Source organism: Mustela lutreola, chromosome 8 (assembly GCF_030435805.1).
Source record: "Mustela lutreola isolate mMusLut2 chromosome 8, mMusLut2.pri, whole genome shotgun sequence".
In the NCBI taxonomy this organism is placed as follows: domain Eukaryota; kingdom Metazoa; phylum Chordata; class Mammalia; order Carnivora; family Mustelidae; genus Mustela; species Mustela lutreola.
Genome location: NC_081297.1, coordinates 67086564 through 67104974, shown reverse-complemented (window position 1 = coordinate 67104974; position 18411 = coordinate 67086564). Strand labels below are relative to the sequence as shown.

General features: G+C 54.9%; 1 protein-coding gene across 1 annotated transcript; it reads left to right on the top strand.

Moving 5' to 3' along the window:
- The first annotated feature begins 10233 nt into the window (after positions 1-10233).
- Positions 10234-17950, top strand: SLC48A1 (solute carrier family 48 member 1). The gene is made up of 3 exons (XM_059185549.1): positions 10234-10501; positions 15947-16114; positions 16739-17950. The coding sequence occupies exons 1-3, from the start codon at positions 10366-10368 to the stop codon at positions 16873-16875; spliced, it is 441 nt and encodes a 146-aa protein (XP_059041532.1). The 5' UTR covers positions 10234-10365; the 3' UTR covers positions 16876-17950.
- Positions 17951-18411: the final 461 nt, after the last annotated feature.

Genomic DNA, 18411 nt, shown 5'->3' with positions numbered 1-18411 from the left:
CAAGTGAGGACACTGAGGCACAGAGAGGTGCAGTAAGCTGCCTGCAGCCCCACAGTGGAGTTTGGTAGAGCCAGACCCAGGCAGCCAGACGGCCAAGCGCTCACTCCACCACTCTTGGGGACTGCCTCCCCACTGTGGCTCTCAGCCTCGCCCTCCTCACTGTCCTGTGCCAGGCTGCACGAATCCTCAGTTCATTCTGCCATATTTACCCGAGGGCCAGGAATGTTGCTCTTAAACTAGGAACCCAGAAGGGAGCAGACCCCGGGCTGCAGGGCACAAGGCCCAGGGGCTGTGGGGGCATAGGGCCAAGTGGAATTTTCTTTATCTACTTAACACACCCATCTGGTCAGGCCTCCCTTGCCCAGCACAGTATCTGATGTAGAGATTAGTAGTGGAAATGAAATGAATGGGAACTGTGGGAGACCAGCTGGTGCCCACCAAGGGCCTGTACCCCCTCACCCCCACCCCAATCCCTGGGGCCAGGGCAGGGGGAGGGGCTGCTTTCCCCCCTGCCAGTGGTCTAGCTTCCAGGGCATTTGGTTCCATCTCCTTCCCTCCTCACTGCTTCCCTGCCACCTACTCTGTCCTCGGGTCCTGTGCAGCAGACTTAGCTCACAGGCTCAGCTCTGTCATCTGAGGTTGATTGGGGGGATGGTCAGCAGGAGGTTAGAGGAAGTTTTAACTAATAGCCCTCCATGGGACTGCAGGAAAGGGCCAGGTTGGAAGCCAGGGGATGGAAGGGCTCTGCCTGGGAACCTGGGCCTGCTGCAGCCTCCCTCCGCACCATCGCTGGGATTCTACCTGGGCCGTGGCCGATTGACAAGGGAGAGGAACTTGAGCCTAATACCCTTGTGGGGGCTCTGCCTCCTGGCCCTGGAAGGCTTCAAGTCCTCCCAGACCTGCCCAGGTACCTTGCTCTGAAGGTGGTTCCAGTTCAGTTCCCACCTCCCCTCCCTGCCCATTCCTGGGGTGGGGGGCTGAGGCCCGGAGCTGGAACACTAATGGGCATGAAGCCAAACCTTCTCAGGACCAGCAGGTTCCAGCCCAGTGCTCATGGGCCACTTTGACAGCAGTGAAGCAGGAGGAGAAGAGCAACGGGCTCCTGGCAAGTTGGGAGGGAAGGCTGGACAGGGCTGGGGACCAGGGACGATCTGATGGAGGCAGCAACAGGGACCCCATCATTTCCTGGAGGCATAGTCTCCCGGCTGGTGCTCAGGCTAGTCATGTGTGACGGGGGCAAGGAAACAATCACTGAGCAGGCCCGTGGTGGTGACGGTGGTGGCCGGAGGGTGAGGAGAGGCTGGGAGAGCAGGAGGGAAGGCAGGGACAGGTCTGGAGCTGCGTGGGAGGGAACAGGCCTGCCTAGCAGGCAAATGTGCTGTTCTATGAATGTGCATGAAGTAGGAGCTGCTTTGTCTCAAGCTGCTGCTTTTCAAGGGCCGTGTGTGTGTGTGTGTGTGTGTGTGTGTGTGTGTGTCCCAAATACCCAGGAGACCTGTATCTGACCTTGAGTCATTAGTGTAAGGAAGCAGCCACTCCAGGCCAGTTGTAGCCACGGCCCCTCAGGCTCTGATCACCTTTCCTTCCCCCTCACCCCTGCAGCTCTGTCAGGACTCCCAGCCTACACTTGCCTTTGCCCCAGCACACACCACTCCTAGCCATTCCCTGAGGCTGACCACCCACCCTACCTCCTCCCCCTTGCCTCTTCCCAGCATTCCTGCCTTCCCTAGTCTCAAGCGCTCCAGTCTTCCAACCCATCCTAAGCCCATGGCCTTTGTTCTGCACCTACTTGACCCTCATGTTCTAGACCCCTGGCAGGAGCAGCTGTCGGAGCCCGAGGGGGTCTCCTGGGAGGGTCCCTGATGCTGCTCGTGAAATGCTCCATTCTCTCTGGATCTAGAACATTGGCTGAGAAGGGAAAAGGATGTGGAGAATCAGGTAAGCAGGCCAGGGAGAGAAGCCCTGTCCTCGCCTCAGAGGAGACCTCAATCCTGCCCCCAGATCCCAGTCAGGAAGAGCTGAGGCCAGGGAGGAAACTGATGAGTCCAAAGACTTCCTGGCAGCAGAACCACTACCCATTTCCTCTCTCCTGACAGGACCTGGGAGAAGCCCAGGGGAGGTTACAGGGATGGGGTCCATAGAGTGAAACAGAAAAGAGACGGGTCTACAGTTCTCACTGAGAGAGAGAGAGAGAGTCATAGGTCACTCCCTCCGCTCCTGGTGACAGCTCCAGGATGGGGAGATAGCACCAGTGGCTCAGACCTCCCCCCCCAGGCCTGGACCTCAGGAAGTCCAGCTCCAGGATGGGGAGACAGCACCAGTGGCTCAGACCCCCCCCCCCCCCTCCACAGGCCTGGGTCTCAGGAAGTCCTTCCTGCCCTTGGCCTTGGCCCCTCCTCCAGAGAAATGGAGAGTCAGTACACTCCACTTAAACACTGTGCAGGGGCCGGTAGAGAGCCCGCCTCAGAGTTTCTGTTCTCATTCCACAGAGGCCTCTTGAGGCCTGAATCCTGATTTCATCTTCCCTGACGCCCTTGGTTCTCCCTACGCCCAGGTGCCTCAGGCCTCAGCTGAAAGCAGGTACTTAGTGGGGCCCTCGGAGCTGGCTGCCCCCACGGCCTGCAAGGCCACGCTCCTGGCGCTCACCACAGCCAACATGAAATCTCTTCCTAGTTATGATTGTGTTTCTTCCTTCAAGGGAATGTGATCTCCCAAGTGGCAGGATCAGGCTTTGCTCTGTCAAGGCCACACAGACCTCACACAGTCAGGGCCTCATGCACAGAAGATCCTCAAGGGAGGTTTCTTGAATTCAGCAGGTGAATGAACTTCCCCCTCTCCTGCACGGGTCCTTTTCATTTCCCTCATGGCCGGCCCAGATCTGTCTTCCTTCCTGGTACCTTTCCGCCCAGCTCTTGCCCACTCTCCACTCCTCCCCCTGCGGCAGGCCATCTCTAGCCCACCCTCCCTCCTCCAGGAAGCACCCTCAGATGCGGCCACCCTCCAGGCCCCTATTCTTGGGTCCCATGCTCTCCCATGCTCTGGACCAAGCACAGGTGACAGCCTTATTTCTAGTCCCTTTACCTCCCCCAGTGTCCTTGTAGCTGGACCAGGGCAGGATCCACATGTATTGATTAAACCTCTGGGGTAACTTTCTCATTCAGTCAATCCAGTCACCAAACTCGAATCAACAGGGCAGGCTGTATACTTCCCTGAGCCAGGCTCCGTCCTGCAGGAAATGCCAGCCCCCTCCCCTCCAGCCCTCAGTCCTCCCACTTCCCACAGCTCCGGGAGTAAGTCCCCTGTGGAGGTGAAGGGCAGGCTCTCGCTCCCTCCCCACCCAACAGCAAGCCCACAGGGAAAGGGAAAGAGAGTTGGAGTCAGTACCTGTGGTCTAGGGTTCAGTTCGGAAGGTCGAGTTCCCCAGGGTATACCAGGAGAGACGAGCAGGCCTAGGACCCAAACTGCCCTCCCAAATGGTACGGAGGCTGTGATATCTCTCTCTCTCTCTCTCTCTCTCTCTCTCACACACACACACACACACACACACACTCACTCCCCACCTGCTGCCTCTGGCTTTGCCTCTGATGCTCACTTAGCACTTGACTTCAAAGAGCTGTGGCCCATGCTCAGCATTCTCTCACCCAGCAGCCTGCCCACTCTGTGGACTTCTAGGCTGTCAGTGGGCAGACAGAGGAAGTGGGGTCTCAGTGATAAGGCAGACTGAGCAGTTTCACTCTCGCCCTAAGAAGCAAAGCCATCCCCCTTCTAGGGGCAGAAGGCAGCCACAGCTCCTGGGAGGAGCCTGGGGTAGAGGGAGGGGGCTATGTGACACGGGGAGCCCTCAACTCAGGATGCTTTTCTACAGTCTGCACAGATGGGTTGCTCATGATGGGCCCACACCCTCCCTTCAGTGAGCCTCCTCTCCCCCTCTTAGAACAGTCCTTCTGCTCTGGTCCATCAGTCTGGCCTCAGGAGGAAGACAAAGCTTTAGGAAGGACATGGAGATCTTATTCAGGGCCTCAGCCTCGAACTCCACGAGAGCTGGTGGGGTGGCCAAGGGACCTATGCGGTGTCTGGGAAGAATCTTACGGAACTCACTACCTAAATTCAAGCAAGGAGATTTTTAGCCCGACTTCCAAAAGCCCGGCCTTAAGACACAAGATTGGAGAAGGCTGCCCCCTAGAGCTAGGATCAAAGAATTCTTTTTTTTTTTTTAAGATTTTTTATTTATTTGCCAGAGACAGAGAGAGAGTACACACAAGCAGGTAGAGAGGCAGGCAGAGGCAGCGAGAGAAGCAGGCTCCCTGCTGAGCAAGGAGCCCGAAGCGGGACTCAATCCCAGAATCCTGGGATCATGACCTGAGCCGAAGGCAAGGGCTTAACCAACTGAGCCACCTAGGCGTCCCAGGATCAAAGAATTCTTTACGGAGAGCCATGCATTATTAAATTTATTGTACAAATGTTCACTGAGTTTCTCCCTAGGCACCTGGCCTTAGACTAGGTCCTGGGAATACAGAAGCAATCGAGACAGGCAATAGTGTGATTGTCATGGTTTGCCCTAGACCAAGGGACTTCCTGGGGTGTGGGACTTCTAGTGGTAAAACCAAGACAGCCCTGGGCAAACCAAGGGGAGTCGGACCTTATCAAATAAAGCCGCTGGAGGTCATATTCCAAAGGGGTAGGAGAAGTGGGGGCCCACAAGGGTAGACAAACACAATTTCACATAGTCTTGGGTACCATGAAAAACATAAAACCAGGTGGCAGACAGTACTCAAGAGAGGGAGCACAGCATTGCCTCTCGGAGGAAGTAGAATCTGAGCTAATGAATGGGGAGGAGGAATCGATCTTCTAGGCACTCAGAGAAGGGATTTCCAGGCCTGAAGTCCAAAAACCCTGGGCGCAGGAACAAGGTTGGTACATTCGAGAAACAGAGAGAAGGCCCGTGTGCTGGAATCGGGATGACCCGTCAGAGTAGTTGGAGTGGCAAGGCCCCGCCGATCAGTTTACTCCACCAGAGATGAGAAGCCCACGGAGGGGTTAAGCAGGAGAGTGCCATGTTCTGCTTGTTATGGTTAAAAAATCGTGCCAGCTGCTGGCTGGAGAATGGACTAGAAGCGAGAGAACCTAAGTCTTAGGAAGATTAATGAGACGGTGATGTCTAGGCTAGATCTGACAGGGAAAGACAACTGTAGAAGAGAAAGCATTCAAGAGACTAGTTCAGTGGTACGGAGTGGGACCACTAAGGTCCTATCTGGAAAAAGGCCATGACAATGGGAAAGAATGGACGGATTTCTGTTGTGTTCTGCAAAGCACAGGAGTGTGTCCCCACATACACATCTTCCCACGTCGGCTTCTTTGCCAGTGGGCAGGTGGGGATGGTGGTGGCTGGACTAGGGTGGTGACAGGGAGAAGGTGAAGAAGGACAGGGCAGACCCCGCTGAATGACAATGTATTGGATGTGGGGAGGAAGGAAAGCGAGGACTCAGAAATGATGCTGGGGTTTGGGACTGGAGCCACAGCAAACAAGGACATGCCCAGAAGGCATGTGAGATCCCTCTGTGTGGGGAGTAAGGAGCAGAGAGGAGGAAGCCCTGGTGAGTCCAATAAACTCAGTCAACCCAAATACAGCTCCGTGGGCTTATCCTTGACGTAGTGTTGGGGGAGATGTGTGTCTGGAATGTGCCTGCTTTGGGGCAGTGAGGAAGGAATGTCTTGGGAGGCAAGATGCCTGCAGGTGGGAGAGTCTGTCTTAATATTGGTGGGGCCCAATTTGAAAGTGACTCCCGATGTCCAGGTAGTTCAGACAGGGTTAGCCTTATGGGATCTGTTCACATGACCTGAAATGGCATGAGGGGTGGTGTCTTAAGGTAATCAGGTTAGCTGTAACAAACAACCTGCAAATCTCAGTGGCTTAGCACAACACTCGCATTACAGTTCTATGGGGACAGAGTGAGTGGTTTTGTTCCATTCATTCAGGGGTCCCAAGCTCCTTCCAACATGTGGGTCCACCACCTTCATTGGCCCTCGAAATCCTGACAGAATGGAAATAGGGAAGGGGTATGTGGAAGATTTTTATGGGTCCAGCCCAGAAAAGACACACATTGCTTCCACTTTGATTCCATTGTTCAGAACTTAATCCTGCAGCATTAGTCTCACTGCAAGGACACCGGGAAGTGTCCCAAGTTCAAATTTAGTGGGTGATGTGCCAGAAGAAGGGTTCCTAATGGTGAGCATTAGTGAGCAAGGAGAGGGGCTATCTATCTCAAGGTGGGGATAGCGCTACGGTGTCTGTCTTGGGTTGGGACGGGAGTGTGTTCTCTGAAAGCACCTTGGAAAGAAAGCTGATGTGGGAAGACGTGTATGTGTGGACACACTCCTGTGCTTTGCAGAACACAACAGAAATCCGTCCATTCTTTCCCATTGTCATGGCCTTTTTCCAGATAGGACCTTAGTGGTCCCACTCCGTACCACTGAACTAGTCTCATGAATGCTTTCTCTTCTACAGTTGTCTTTTCCTGTCAGATCTAACCTGGACATCACCGTCTCAGTAATCTTCCTAAGACATGGCTTATTTCCTGCTACTCCTATTCAATAAGGACAATAATAACCATCTTAAGAATAGCGAAAATAACTTGTTGGATGACAAGTTACTGCTCTAACTGCAGTATGTCTATATGTCTCAATTGTTATAACGAGCCTACTAAGTGTCATCAGCCTTCCCAATTTACACACAGAGCAACGGGGGTCCTGAGAGCTTCCTGTGCTATCGCAGCCATTAGCCACTTGTAGTTATCTAAATTAAAATTAAAAACTAAAAATTAAACATTCAGCTCCTCTGTCACGCTAGCCCGGTACCAAGTACTCCGTAGCCACACCTGTGTAGCAGGTACCATTTTGGAGAGCACAGACCTGGAGTAGTTTCTTGGCAGAAAGTTAGAAAATTCTGTTGAGTTATGGGAACTTGCCTAGGGTCACACTGTTGAGTAAGTGGCAACCCCATCTGAGTATAAAATTTTCCAAGGGCTCCATATTACCTCCACAATCAAGAAGGTTCAGCTTTCTCCTAACCTTTCTGGACAGCCTGGGCCAGCTACAGTTAGGTAATTATTTCTCCTTAATGTCTTGTAAGATCTCCTATTGCAGAGCAATGCCTTTGCTTGCTGCTCTCCAATACTCCCACTACGTACACTCAGAATATTTTCACTCCCCTCATTTCTGTCCGCCCAGATAATTAATTCCTATATGACTGTTAAGGTTCAAATAGCTTCAGTATCTATTTTTTTTTAAAGATTTTATTTATTTATTTGACAGAGAGATCACAAGATCACAAGTAGGCAGAGAGGCAGACAGAGAGAGAGGGAGGGAGCAGGCTCCCTGCTGAGCAGGGAGCCCAATGCGGGTTCGATCCCAGGACCTGAGATCATGACCTGAGCCGAAGGCACCCCACTGAGCCACCCAGGCACCCCAGCTTCAGTATCTATTGAATCAGTTCCCTCTTTTCCCTTGTCACTCTCTCAGTGGAACCCCCTTTCAGCAACCCCCATCTCTTGCCTTGGCAGCTGCAGTACAGTAGCTAATCATACTTATTGAGAACCTAGTATGTGCTAGGCACGCTTCTAAGCAATGACTCCTCGGCACAACACGGGAAGTCAAGATCCCTGCTGTGCCCATTTTACAGATGGGGTTGCTAAGGCACAGCAAGGGGAAGGACTTGTCCAAATGAGCTCTCCGCTTCTAGTCTTTTCATGCGCAGCTGGTCCTCACGCTATTACCCTGACCACATTTCTAGAACAGAGCTCTTACTTCCCTCCCCTTAGCAGAGCACAAAGGCCCTTTATGTTCAGAATATTTCTAACTTCAAAATCCATCATTCTGCCCACAGGCCACAAACCATTTTACAGTTTCCCCAAATCTGCCATGTTATTTCTTCCCTCTGGGCTGCACACGTGCTGTTCCTACCACCTGAAGTGTTAGCCCAGCCCAGCCAGCACTAAAGTCATCTGTGGCAGGATACTCTGAACCTTGGGGCTCACTCCCTTCTCTGGCTGCATCACCGGCTCCCAAAGAAGGGCTGAGTGTTGAGCTTATCACATGAAAAGTACTTTTCATTCAAGAACACACTTCCGAGGGACCTCTGGTTAAGCATTTGCCTTCAGCTCAGGTCATGATCCCAGGGTCTGGGGATGGAGTCCGCATAAAAAATACACTTCCAAGGGGCTCCTGGGTGGCTCACTTGGTTGAGCAACCGCCTGCGGCTCAGGTCACGATCCTGGAGTCCGGGGATCGAGTCCCGCATCGAGTCCCGCATTGAGTCCCGCATCGAGTCCCGCATCGAGTCCCGCATCGAGTCCCGCATCGAGTCCCGCATCGAGTCCCGCATCGGGCTCCCAGCTCCATGGGGAGTCTGCTTCTCCCTCTGACCTTCCCGCCTCTCATGCTCTCTCTCACTGTCTCTCTCTCAAATAAATAAATAAAAATCTTAAAAAAAAAATACACTTCCAAGATTCAAATTTAAGAAGCCATGGATGGAGTCTGGGTTTTTTGTTGGTTTGTTTGTTTCTTTGTTTGAGAAGGTCCCAGACTATTCTGAAGTGAGGCAAGTGACTCCCTGGGCAATTCATCTTGTCCTGCCTGGACTTCTTATAACGATCACCTTTATCATTATTTAGTGCTTACCCCATCCACTGCCTTCACCTATTCCACAATGTTCATTAAGGGGTACTAGGTGCCAGGCACTCTTCTAGGTGTCCCTGTGAATGAAAGTGGCACAGTCCTTATTCATAGAGTTTACATTCTAGAAGGTTGTGGTAGGCAGAATAATGCCTCCCTAAGATATCCATGTCCTGATCCCCAAAATTTGTGAATATGTTGCTGTAATGGTAAAAGAAATTTTGCTGATGTGATTAAGGTAAGGAAGTGGCAAAATTAGGTTGGATTATCTGGGTTCTTTTTTTTTTTTTTTTTTTTTTTTAAGATTTTATCTATTTGTTTGTTTATTTGAGAGAGACTGCACTTGGCCAGGTGGGGCAGGGACAGAGGATCTCAAGCACAGAGCCCCATTCGGTACTTAATCTCAAGACCCTGACCTGAGATCATGACCTGAGCCGAAACCAAGGGTCTGACGCTTAACCAGCTGAGCCATGCAGGTGCCCCAGATCATTCAGATTCTTAGTCATAAGTGTCCTTAGGAGGGAAGTGGGAGGGAGCAGAGTCCTCAGTGGAGAAGGTGTGACAACAGTAGCAGAGGTCAGGTTAATGTGATTGTTAGCTTTGAAGATGAAGGAAGAGGGCCATTCGTCAAGGAATTAGGTGGTTATAGAAACTGGAAAAGCAAAAGAAGCTGATTCTCCCCTCCAGCCTCCAGAAGCCGGGCAGCCCTGCCATCTCTTTGGTTTTAACCCAGTGAGACCTGCTGTTGGACTCCTCACCTGCAGAACTGTGGGAGAATAAATATTTGTTGCTTCAAGCCATTAGATTTGTCATGATTTGTTAGAGCCACAAAAGGAAACTAATAGGGATACTGGCTACTTATTTTGTGCAGGGATATGATGATGGGCCTCCCCAACTAGATTATATGTGCTTGAAGGCTCTGTGTTATCTTCGACTTTCCCTCTGAGCTCCCAGGAGGAAGCGGGGCTCACAGGCGAAGCTCAGTATACTCCTGTATAGATTCTGAGAGTGGGGGTGATGTTTGGTAGGGATTTGGGGTGGGGGTGAAGCTTATGACCATGAAAGGAAGGGGAAGCTGTCAGCAACGGTCAAGTGTTTGAGGTTAAGAAGTGATGGTCACAGTGCAGGGGTTCTCAAATGTCAGTGTGGAGAATCCTCTGAGTTGCGCACAACGTCTGGGGGAGGGCACCTGGTGGAAAGGAACAGGGTGGAGGGAATCCTATTCACTGTGTACTTGCATGTTTCTAAACTTTTACATCTTAACTTTTAAAGAGAAATTTAAATTTGAAAAGAGAATTGTGATCAGAGAGAAAAATTTTGAAGTCCTCGCCGCTCCTGACTTGTGTAAATGTAAATTTCCGGGCCCGGCCCAGCCCCGAATATCTCGACAGGGTAAGTCTGAGGATGAGCCCTGGAACGTGACTTTTTTTTTCCCCAGGCACCCCCAAACAACCGGGCGGCCCCAGCAGCTCACTTGGAGAAGCTCCGGCCGCGCGGCGCGGGTTCCGGGCACGGGCGGCCTCCGGCCGGGGAGGGCGCTGTGCCCGCGGCGCGGGGGGCGGGCCGGGGGCGGAGCGCGGGGCGGCCGGCTGCTCCGGGCTCCCGGCTCCCGGCTCCCGGCTTGCCGCCCCGGCTCCGGCCCTGCACCTGTGACTGTCGCGGCGCTCGCCCTCCCCGCCCCGCGCCCGCAGCCCCATGGCCCCGTCCCGCCTGCAGCTCGGCCTCCGCGCCGCCTACTCCGGCCTCAGCTCCGCGGCCGGCTTCTCCATCTTCCTCGTCTGGACCGTGGTGTACAGACAGCCGGGGACGGCGGCCATGGGGGGGCTCGCAGGTACGCTGGGGGTTGGCATGGAGGGGGAGGGCGCGGGGTCCCGGCTACGGGCGCGCGGCGGCGGGAGGCGCTGTCGGCTGCTCCGGGAGGCTCCTCGCGGGCGGCGCTTCCCCGGGGACCGGGGCGGGGGAGGCTGTTTATCCAAAAGCGTCCGTGGGAAGCGCAGGCCCGGCGCGGGCCCGGGCGCCTGCAGGAGCGGATGCCCGCCCGTCCCCCGCCGCCACTGCCATTTGGCACCCGCCTGCCGCGCCGCCGGCCCAGCCGCCCGGTGACAGCGTCCTCCCTGCGCGCCCGCCGGGCTGCCACCCTCCGCTCGCGCCCCTCTCCTGGGGGCTGGGTGAGGCAGAGGAGGAGTAAGCCGAGAGGGCCGGGGGGTCCTGGGGAAGCCCATCTCCTCCCGCCAGCGCGGACCCCACCTCCAGCAGAGCCCTCAGCGGAGCCCGGGGAGGGGGCACCGCGCGAGGGAATCCGGCAGAAAGTGGACATTTTCTTCCCACCACGGTGTCTCTGCCACGCCTCCGCTGTGGCTCCTCGGCCAAGGTCTGCTGAAGCCTGTGCTGGTGCCTTTTCTGGACTTGAAAGAGCAGTGGGGAGGTGAGTGTTGGAGGGAGAGCGTCAGGTTGCTGCTGGAGACAGGATCCTCACCAATGCTGTGTCTTCACTGTGCACCTGCCGACACCCAGTGAACCTCTCTGGGTTGCAGAATCCGTGTGAAGACAAAACATACTATTCCTACTCACCAACATTTTTCCGGAGTACTTTCTGTGTGTCAGTTACCGTGTTAAGCAGTGTTTCCATCATCTTGTTTCATCTTTACGTTAGTCCTATGCGGTGGGCATTATTATTGTGCCCATTTCACAGACAAGGCTTGAGCTGAGGCTACGAGTAAATAAATAGCTTGCCCAGGGCTACACAGCTACACAAAACAGTGTGTGGGGGGAAGAACTTTGGGGAAAAAAAAAAATACGTGTAAGGATATTACTTTTACATATGGTGATCTCATTCCATTCCTAAAATCCTCTGCCCCAGAAAGCCGTAGATGTACTCACTGAAAGAAACTAGACTTAGTCGTTGCCACCAAGCCTACTGAGGGCTGTCCCTGGGTAGAGAAGGAACGGGAGGTGGGGTTTCTACCTTAATAGAGGGGCATACAGTGCCGCAGCCTAAGCAATGCCCCCACAGATTCCTTGGGGGGCACCCTGGCTGGGCTGCTCTCAGGCCTGCCTAGAGGTCCCCCCAGCCCCCACCCGTGGGTTCCTGGCCTCCCTGGAGGCAGCCAGCCCAGCATTGCTCAGTTCTCTACAGACCTCTGGATCCCCTCTCCCCACATCCAGCTGCTCTATTCCTCAAGGTTCTCTCCTTGCAGTTTTGTGTGTTTGCTCCTGGGAAGGAGGGGTCTTCCAGCGAGGGCCTGTGGCCACAAGTGACACCTGAGATGGAGGGGCTGGTGGGGTCGGAGGAGGGAGGGCTGTCCCTGGGATCCGAGCTGGTGTTGTTAGAGTCTGGTCCAGAGGAGCTGAGCCCGGTGGAGCTGAGTGGAGCTGAGGCCTCCTGGGCCTCAGTTTCCTCATCTGTAAGAAGTGGGAGGAGACACCACTGAAAGAGGTGATCTCGGGGACCCCTCCAGGGACAGTTTAGAATGCTCTGCCGCGATCATCCCACAGCTGCCTCTCAGGAGGCTGTGGAAGAGGCCCGTAACTTGGGCTCCAGGGAGTGTGGGCTTTTCCTCTGACCTGAACCCTGCCCTCTCTCCCTCCCCGAAGGCTTCCCTCAGCCTCTGAGGCAGGCCAGCTGTGCAGCTGCCTGCAGGGAGAGAAGCAGGGGCAGCAGCAGCTGGAGCAGGGCCTGGCGCCTCCCAGGCAGTCTGGGCTTGTGGACGACAGGGAGGTGGCAAAGGATGAGCCATGCCGCTTGGCAGTGGTGGGTCTTCGGGCAGGCAGAGGGCCGGCCAGGTCAGAGCCACCAGCCCTCCCCACCTCGGGTGGGTTCTGAGAAAGTCTGTAGCCAGTCAGCCTTCTTCCTCTTTTGGGGGGAAGTATCAGCAGATTTACTGACTTGTGAGCACCCCACTTCTGACTCGGCATTTTCTAGCCCAGAAACTGCTGAGTCACCCGCGGGCAGCCCCAGCAGGCTCCTTCTCCCCTGCATACCAGGTTGATGGGGGTGCTGGTTTCTAAGGGAGTGTCGGCCCTGGGGCCCCAGGGGCCATGGGTGGAGATGCACTGTCTCCCATCCTGTTGGGTGTCTGGCAAGAAGTGGCTTGGAGGAAAGGCAGTTGCAGAGAAAATGGTTTTGCCCTGGGAATCCTGGGGAAACACAGACTCTCGTCCCAGGTCTAACAGACCAAGGAAGGGGGAAAAGAATGGAAAAAGTTGCCCCAGGAGTCTAAATGGCTTTGTGTTCTTCCCACATGACCTGGGAGTGAGAGGAGCCCTGGGGCTTGGGGCCTGGCTTTTCCCCAGGCTGGTATAGAGGGCAGAGGTGCATGAACAGACTGGGGCCCTGGCCCCAGGGTCCCACCTGTCTGAGTGTCTCTGTGGGCCCCTCTGTCCTCCCAGCTCCTCATCTCCATCCCAGGCCCTGTGGTACTCTCACTGGCCAGCTCCGACCCTTCCTTGCCCTTGGGCTGCCAGCTGCGGGCCCCCAGTGGAGCAAGGGCTCTGCTCATTGAAGTGGTGCGGTGGGGTGGGGGACGAGGGTGAGTATGCAGCTGGGTGGGCCTGGGGAACTGACCATCCTGCCCAGAGTGTCCTCAGGAAGCGAGTAAAACTGAGAGGCAATTGCTTCCTGCCTGAGGTGTGGGAGGGGACCCATCTGGGGTCCTGCTCCCTCACTGCCCACCTTGGGGGAGGTCCCTGGTCCAAGGACAGCGGCGGGAGCCCGGGTGTGTAAGAATGGACCTGCTGCCAGAAGTGGCTTGTGTGTATCTGGAGGCAAGGCCTATGCGCAGGGGAAGTGAGAGGAGTTTAAGGTTGGGCCTGCTTTTTAACAAAGAACTATACACGGGACACCTAAAATGATCATCTTCCTTTTCCTAGCCCTTTTTGGCATGTGGGTGTATGGCAGTGGCGGGGGCGGGGGGGGTGTCTGGGGGCACTCCTGCAGCCGGCCAGTGGACCAACACATGGCATTTCCACAGGCCCCCATTTCAGCATTTCCTAACCCAGAAATTGCTGAGTCACCGAGGAATTACTCTGCCCTCCTTATTTTTCTCCTAAGCTGACTCCAGGATCTTCAGGTGGTGGAGGATCTCCGAGCTCATCCTGTCCAGCCCCTCCATGCCACTCCAGGCCCTCCATGGAGTACTGAGCCGACCGAGGGCGGGTGGCGCTGTCCCAGACAAATGCCCGTCTGACTGTCCTGGGATGCACTCAGGAACAACATGCCTTCTTCCCGGGGCCCTTTAAGGACTCACACACCATCCCCAGATGAACACTTAGGATGCACGTGAGAGGTCTGGGAAATGTTTCTGGGCACCTGCTCTAGATCGTGTAAGGTGTAAGCAGAAAAGCCCGGAGATCATATTTCTGCCCACCTCCAGGCTGCTCTGGCTTCCTGTCTGGGTGGGGATGGAAAGACGCTTGTTCCCAGTTCACCCTGATCTCAGGAGTGGCAGGACCCATGTTGCAGGCCCCAGACCCACCCACAGAAGGAGGGGCAGAGCTGGGAGAGCCTGGGTCAAGCAGGGTGGGACCGGAGGTGGGGGGTGGGCGGCTGGCAGGGCTGAGCCCTCACTAGGGTGGGAGTGGCTGAGTTTCCAGACTGACAGGACCTTTGGGTTCCCCCATTTTCTAGACGGGGAAACACCAAGGCTCTGAGAGGTCACGAGCAGCACAGCAGTGCCAGGCCCCAGACTTCCTGGCTCACAGTCCCGTGGCTTTGTGTCCCACGCCAGGCTGCCCGAATTGTGACAGCTGCCTAGCTGATAACCAGAGCCTAGTTCTGTGACCATGCCCTCCGCCCCTGCCAGCCTCTTTTCCCTCCTAACTTCAAAAAGAGAGAGAGAGAGAAATATCTTGGGCATATAAAAAAGGCTAGATGATTTCATGAACTCCCTTATACTTAGCACTCAGTCTAAGAAATAAAATATTACAGACCCAGTCAAAGCATGCTCCCGCCCCCATCTCCCATCCACTTCCCGTCCTTCTCGCCCTTGCTCAAGAGAACCACTTTCCCCAACCAGATGCCCGCCCTTCCGACACCCAGATGCTCCTCTGCCTGTAGAGTGTGCGGCTGGCTGCCTGCTGGAAGAGTCTCTCGGTGGCTCTGCCCCTTTCCTCATTCCTTCCTCGCAGGGACCTGTGGCCCTGCTGTGGGCCCTTGCCAGTGCGACATAGTTGTCCCACTCCTGGGGCTGCGCCGGCAGGCACGGCCTGGCACTGAGGGTACTCATTGTATCTGCTGAGCAGCAGCTGGCATCTGGGGAAGTGCCCGGCCAGGCCCAGAGGGCAGGCCCTGGAGAGGCTGGGGGCATCTGGCCTGCCCTCTCAGCAAACCAGAGGGAGTGACATGGTCAAGAGCAAGAGGGCCACTTGGACGCTGGGTGGCCTTGGGGGTCTCACCACTGGACCTCTTCACTCTGCAGGAGCAATCCAGAGAGTTCTGAAAGGGCCCCATAGGGGCCACAGACCTTGGAGGGGCGAGAGGGCCCTCGGTGGGTGGTAGCAGGTTCTGGAAAGCAGGCCCGACTGCAGTGATTCCCAAACCTTCTGATATCTGGACCTCTTCACATGCTTGAAAAGTAGTGACACCCCAAAGAAGTCTTGTTTGTGGGTTATATCTCTCGATGCATATCATACCAGAAATTAGGACACATTTGCAAGCATTTATTTTTTTAATCTAAACATTTCAGTTGTTGTTTATTGTCATCAAATATCCAGTGTCCTAATTTTTCTGCTTGTTTCATAATGTTTTTTAAAAATTTTTTAAAATTTATTTTTAAATTTAAATTCCATTAATTAACATATAATGTATTATTTATTTCAGTTAGAGGTCTGTGAGTCATCAGTTTTCTATAATACCCAGTGCTCATTACAAGCATTTTAAAGTAATATGAAAAATAACATTGTGTTAGCATAAATAACATATTTGTATAAGAAATAGTCATGTTTTTTTTAAAACAAAAAAATGAGGGGGAAAGAATGCCATGGTTTCCTATCTTTGCAAATCACTTTAACATCTGGCTTAACAGAAGATGGTAGATTCTCTTATCTACTTTTGCATTCAAGTTGGTGATGCCAGAGGCCTTGTAGCCTCCAGAACATTCCACCCTGGGGTCAGAAAGCAACGAAAGTGGAAAGCCAACATTACCTTAGTAATATTATGCAAACAGCACTGGCTTCTGGGGCCAAAGGGTCCTGGGAGGTCCCTGGGGTCCCGGGCTGGAGGCCGGGTGAGGAGGCAGGGGAAGGGCGGCTCCCTCGGCTGATGGGTCTGTCTCCGCAGGTGTGCTGGCGCTGTGGGTGCTGGTGACGCACGTGATGTACATGCAGGATTACTGGAGGACCTGGCTCAAGGGACTGCGTGGCTTCTTCTTCGTGGGCGTCCTCTTCTCGGCAGTGTCCGTTGCCACCTTCTGCACCTTCCTTGTGCTGGCTGTCACCCGACACCAGAGTGAGGGCGGTCAGGGAAGGGCGTGGGAGGGCCCATGGGGGATTTAGGAGGATTCTAGTCCTGGTTCCAAAGCTTACGTCCTGGGAGCTTGGGCAGCCCACTTAACCTACCCGTGCCTGGGTTTTCTCAGTGAGGGGGAAGCAGTCAGTACCTAGACGACCTCCCCGCCTCGGGTTGGAAGGATTCACTGAAACTTGTGGGAGGTGTAGAGCTGGGTGGACTCTGCAGGTGGGCATCCGGCAGTTTTTATTAGTTCTAGGGGTTGGTCTTTCTGCCCAGCTCTGGGATGGGAGCGTCCCCTGGTGGCTGCGGCCAGCAAGTAAGCAAAGGCTCTTCCTGCCCCTAAGGAGTCTAAAGCTTCCAGCAGGGTCCAAGTGGCCCAGGGTCAATGTAGAAGGGCAGAGCAGGTGGTACAGAGCCGGGATTGGCCAACTCTGACCTTCCCTCAGCCCTACGGCCTCCTGCCTGCAAACCCCAAATGCTCTAGAAGTGCTTATCACATTCCACCTCTCCTGGTGGGGAGAGGTGGCCCTGGGCTTGTGGCATGGTGGCTGGAGTCCAGGGCAAAGCCCTCTCAAGTCAGGCACGGCCTGGCACTGAGGGTGGGGTTCCTCTCCCCTGCAGGCCTCATGGACCCCAACAGCTACTACCTCTCCTGTGTCTGGAGCTTCATTTCCTTCAAGTGGGCCTTCCTGCTCAGCCTTTATGCCCACCGCTACCGGGCTGACTTCGCCGACATCAGCATCCTCAGTGATTTCTGACCCACGGGGTGAGGCTTCTATACCCTGGGGGTCCTCAGGACCTGGACTCAGACTCTGAGACACTGGGCAGGCCTGCCGCACCCCCTGGACACCCTGGATCTGCGGCAGAAGAAACACTGCAAGACGACTGCATTCCCCCAGGAAGCTGTCCTGTCCCCTTTGCGGGACACCTGGGTGCGGTGGAAAGGGGTCCTTCCTGCCATGTTGCTCCTCATCGGCCTGGCTGGAGGGCAGCTTTAGACCTTTACAGATGGATCTATTTTCTTAGCACTCGGTGAGGAATCTTCGTAAGCAGGGCCAGGGCAGTGAGTCGTGGGATAGGGCAGTGAGCCTTGGGGCTCTGCCTGGGGGCACTCTCCCTCAGGCCAGGCTGAGAACCTGGGAGTCAAGTCAAGTAAGGGGTCTCTACGGGAGACCTCCCAACCCCAACCCCAGCCCCCCATCCTGTTGTCCTTTGAGAGTCAGGTAGTTTAACCCATCAGTCCCAGGGATGGCAACACTTGGTTCTCTTTGCCCAAGGCCTGGGGACCTGAGTGGAGAGTTGACTGTCCCTCTCCTGGCCCAGGGCTGGTATCCTAGGAGTGTGCTGGAGCCAGTCATCTCCTTCACCACACCACATACTCCGAAGCAGGACTCCCTGAACAAGGCCAAACTAGGTGTCTGGGGAAGGTACCCTGCCCCCAGAAGGGCTCCAGGGAAGGGGCAGCATGACGCAGGCTGGAGGGAGCCCCGTAGATCTGTGCCCATGCACCCATAGCCCTGTATTTCCATCACTTCTCACATGTGTCACCCCTGGCCACGAGACAGTCCTCTACTCCCCCACTCACTGCCCTTTGCCTAGAGCTCTCGTCTTTGAAAATCTCCCTTCTGAAGGACAAAATCTGCTTTTCTGCCTATACACAGGCACAAGGGCTCACTAACTCAGGAGGGAACTATTGTTACATACACCTTTTTACGTTAGGTTGCCATTTTGCACGGTCTGCCCTTTTCCCCCGATATGTCCTGCCCTTCAGCTGTTTTGCCTTATCTGTGTCACTGTCACTTTAGCAGAAATACAGCGGCCATTTGTACCCAACAGCCTCTGGTGGTTTCTTGTGGTGGACTCTTTTGGGGAGTTAGGGGGGGGTGGGACGGGTGCTGTGGGAGTGGTCAGAGGGAAGGGTGGTGGTGGCCAGTCTTGAGGTGTCTTCAGGAGACCGTCTCCTTAGCTCACCGTGTGCCCTGGAAGGCAGAGGGGGCATCACTGACTCGGGCTGGAGGCCCTCTCCCTCTGGCCGCTCTTGGCATAGGAGAGCCCAGCAGCCTGACTCTCAGGCCGTGCTGGTCAGAGCAACGGTGCTCAGAGGCACAGCCTCAGCACAGCACCACTGGTGACATTTAGTGTGTCACCCAAGAGGCCAGGACAGACGGGAAGGGGGCGAACCTGCTTCCCTTCATGCTCTCCCCAGCTAAGGGCTCAGGGCCAGGTCTGAGGTGATGAGGCTGCTACTCCTACGGGCTCGGAACTAGAAAGACTGGCGCTGGCAGCCTGGCACT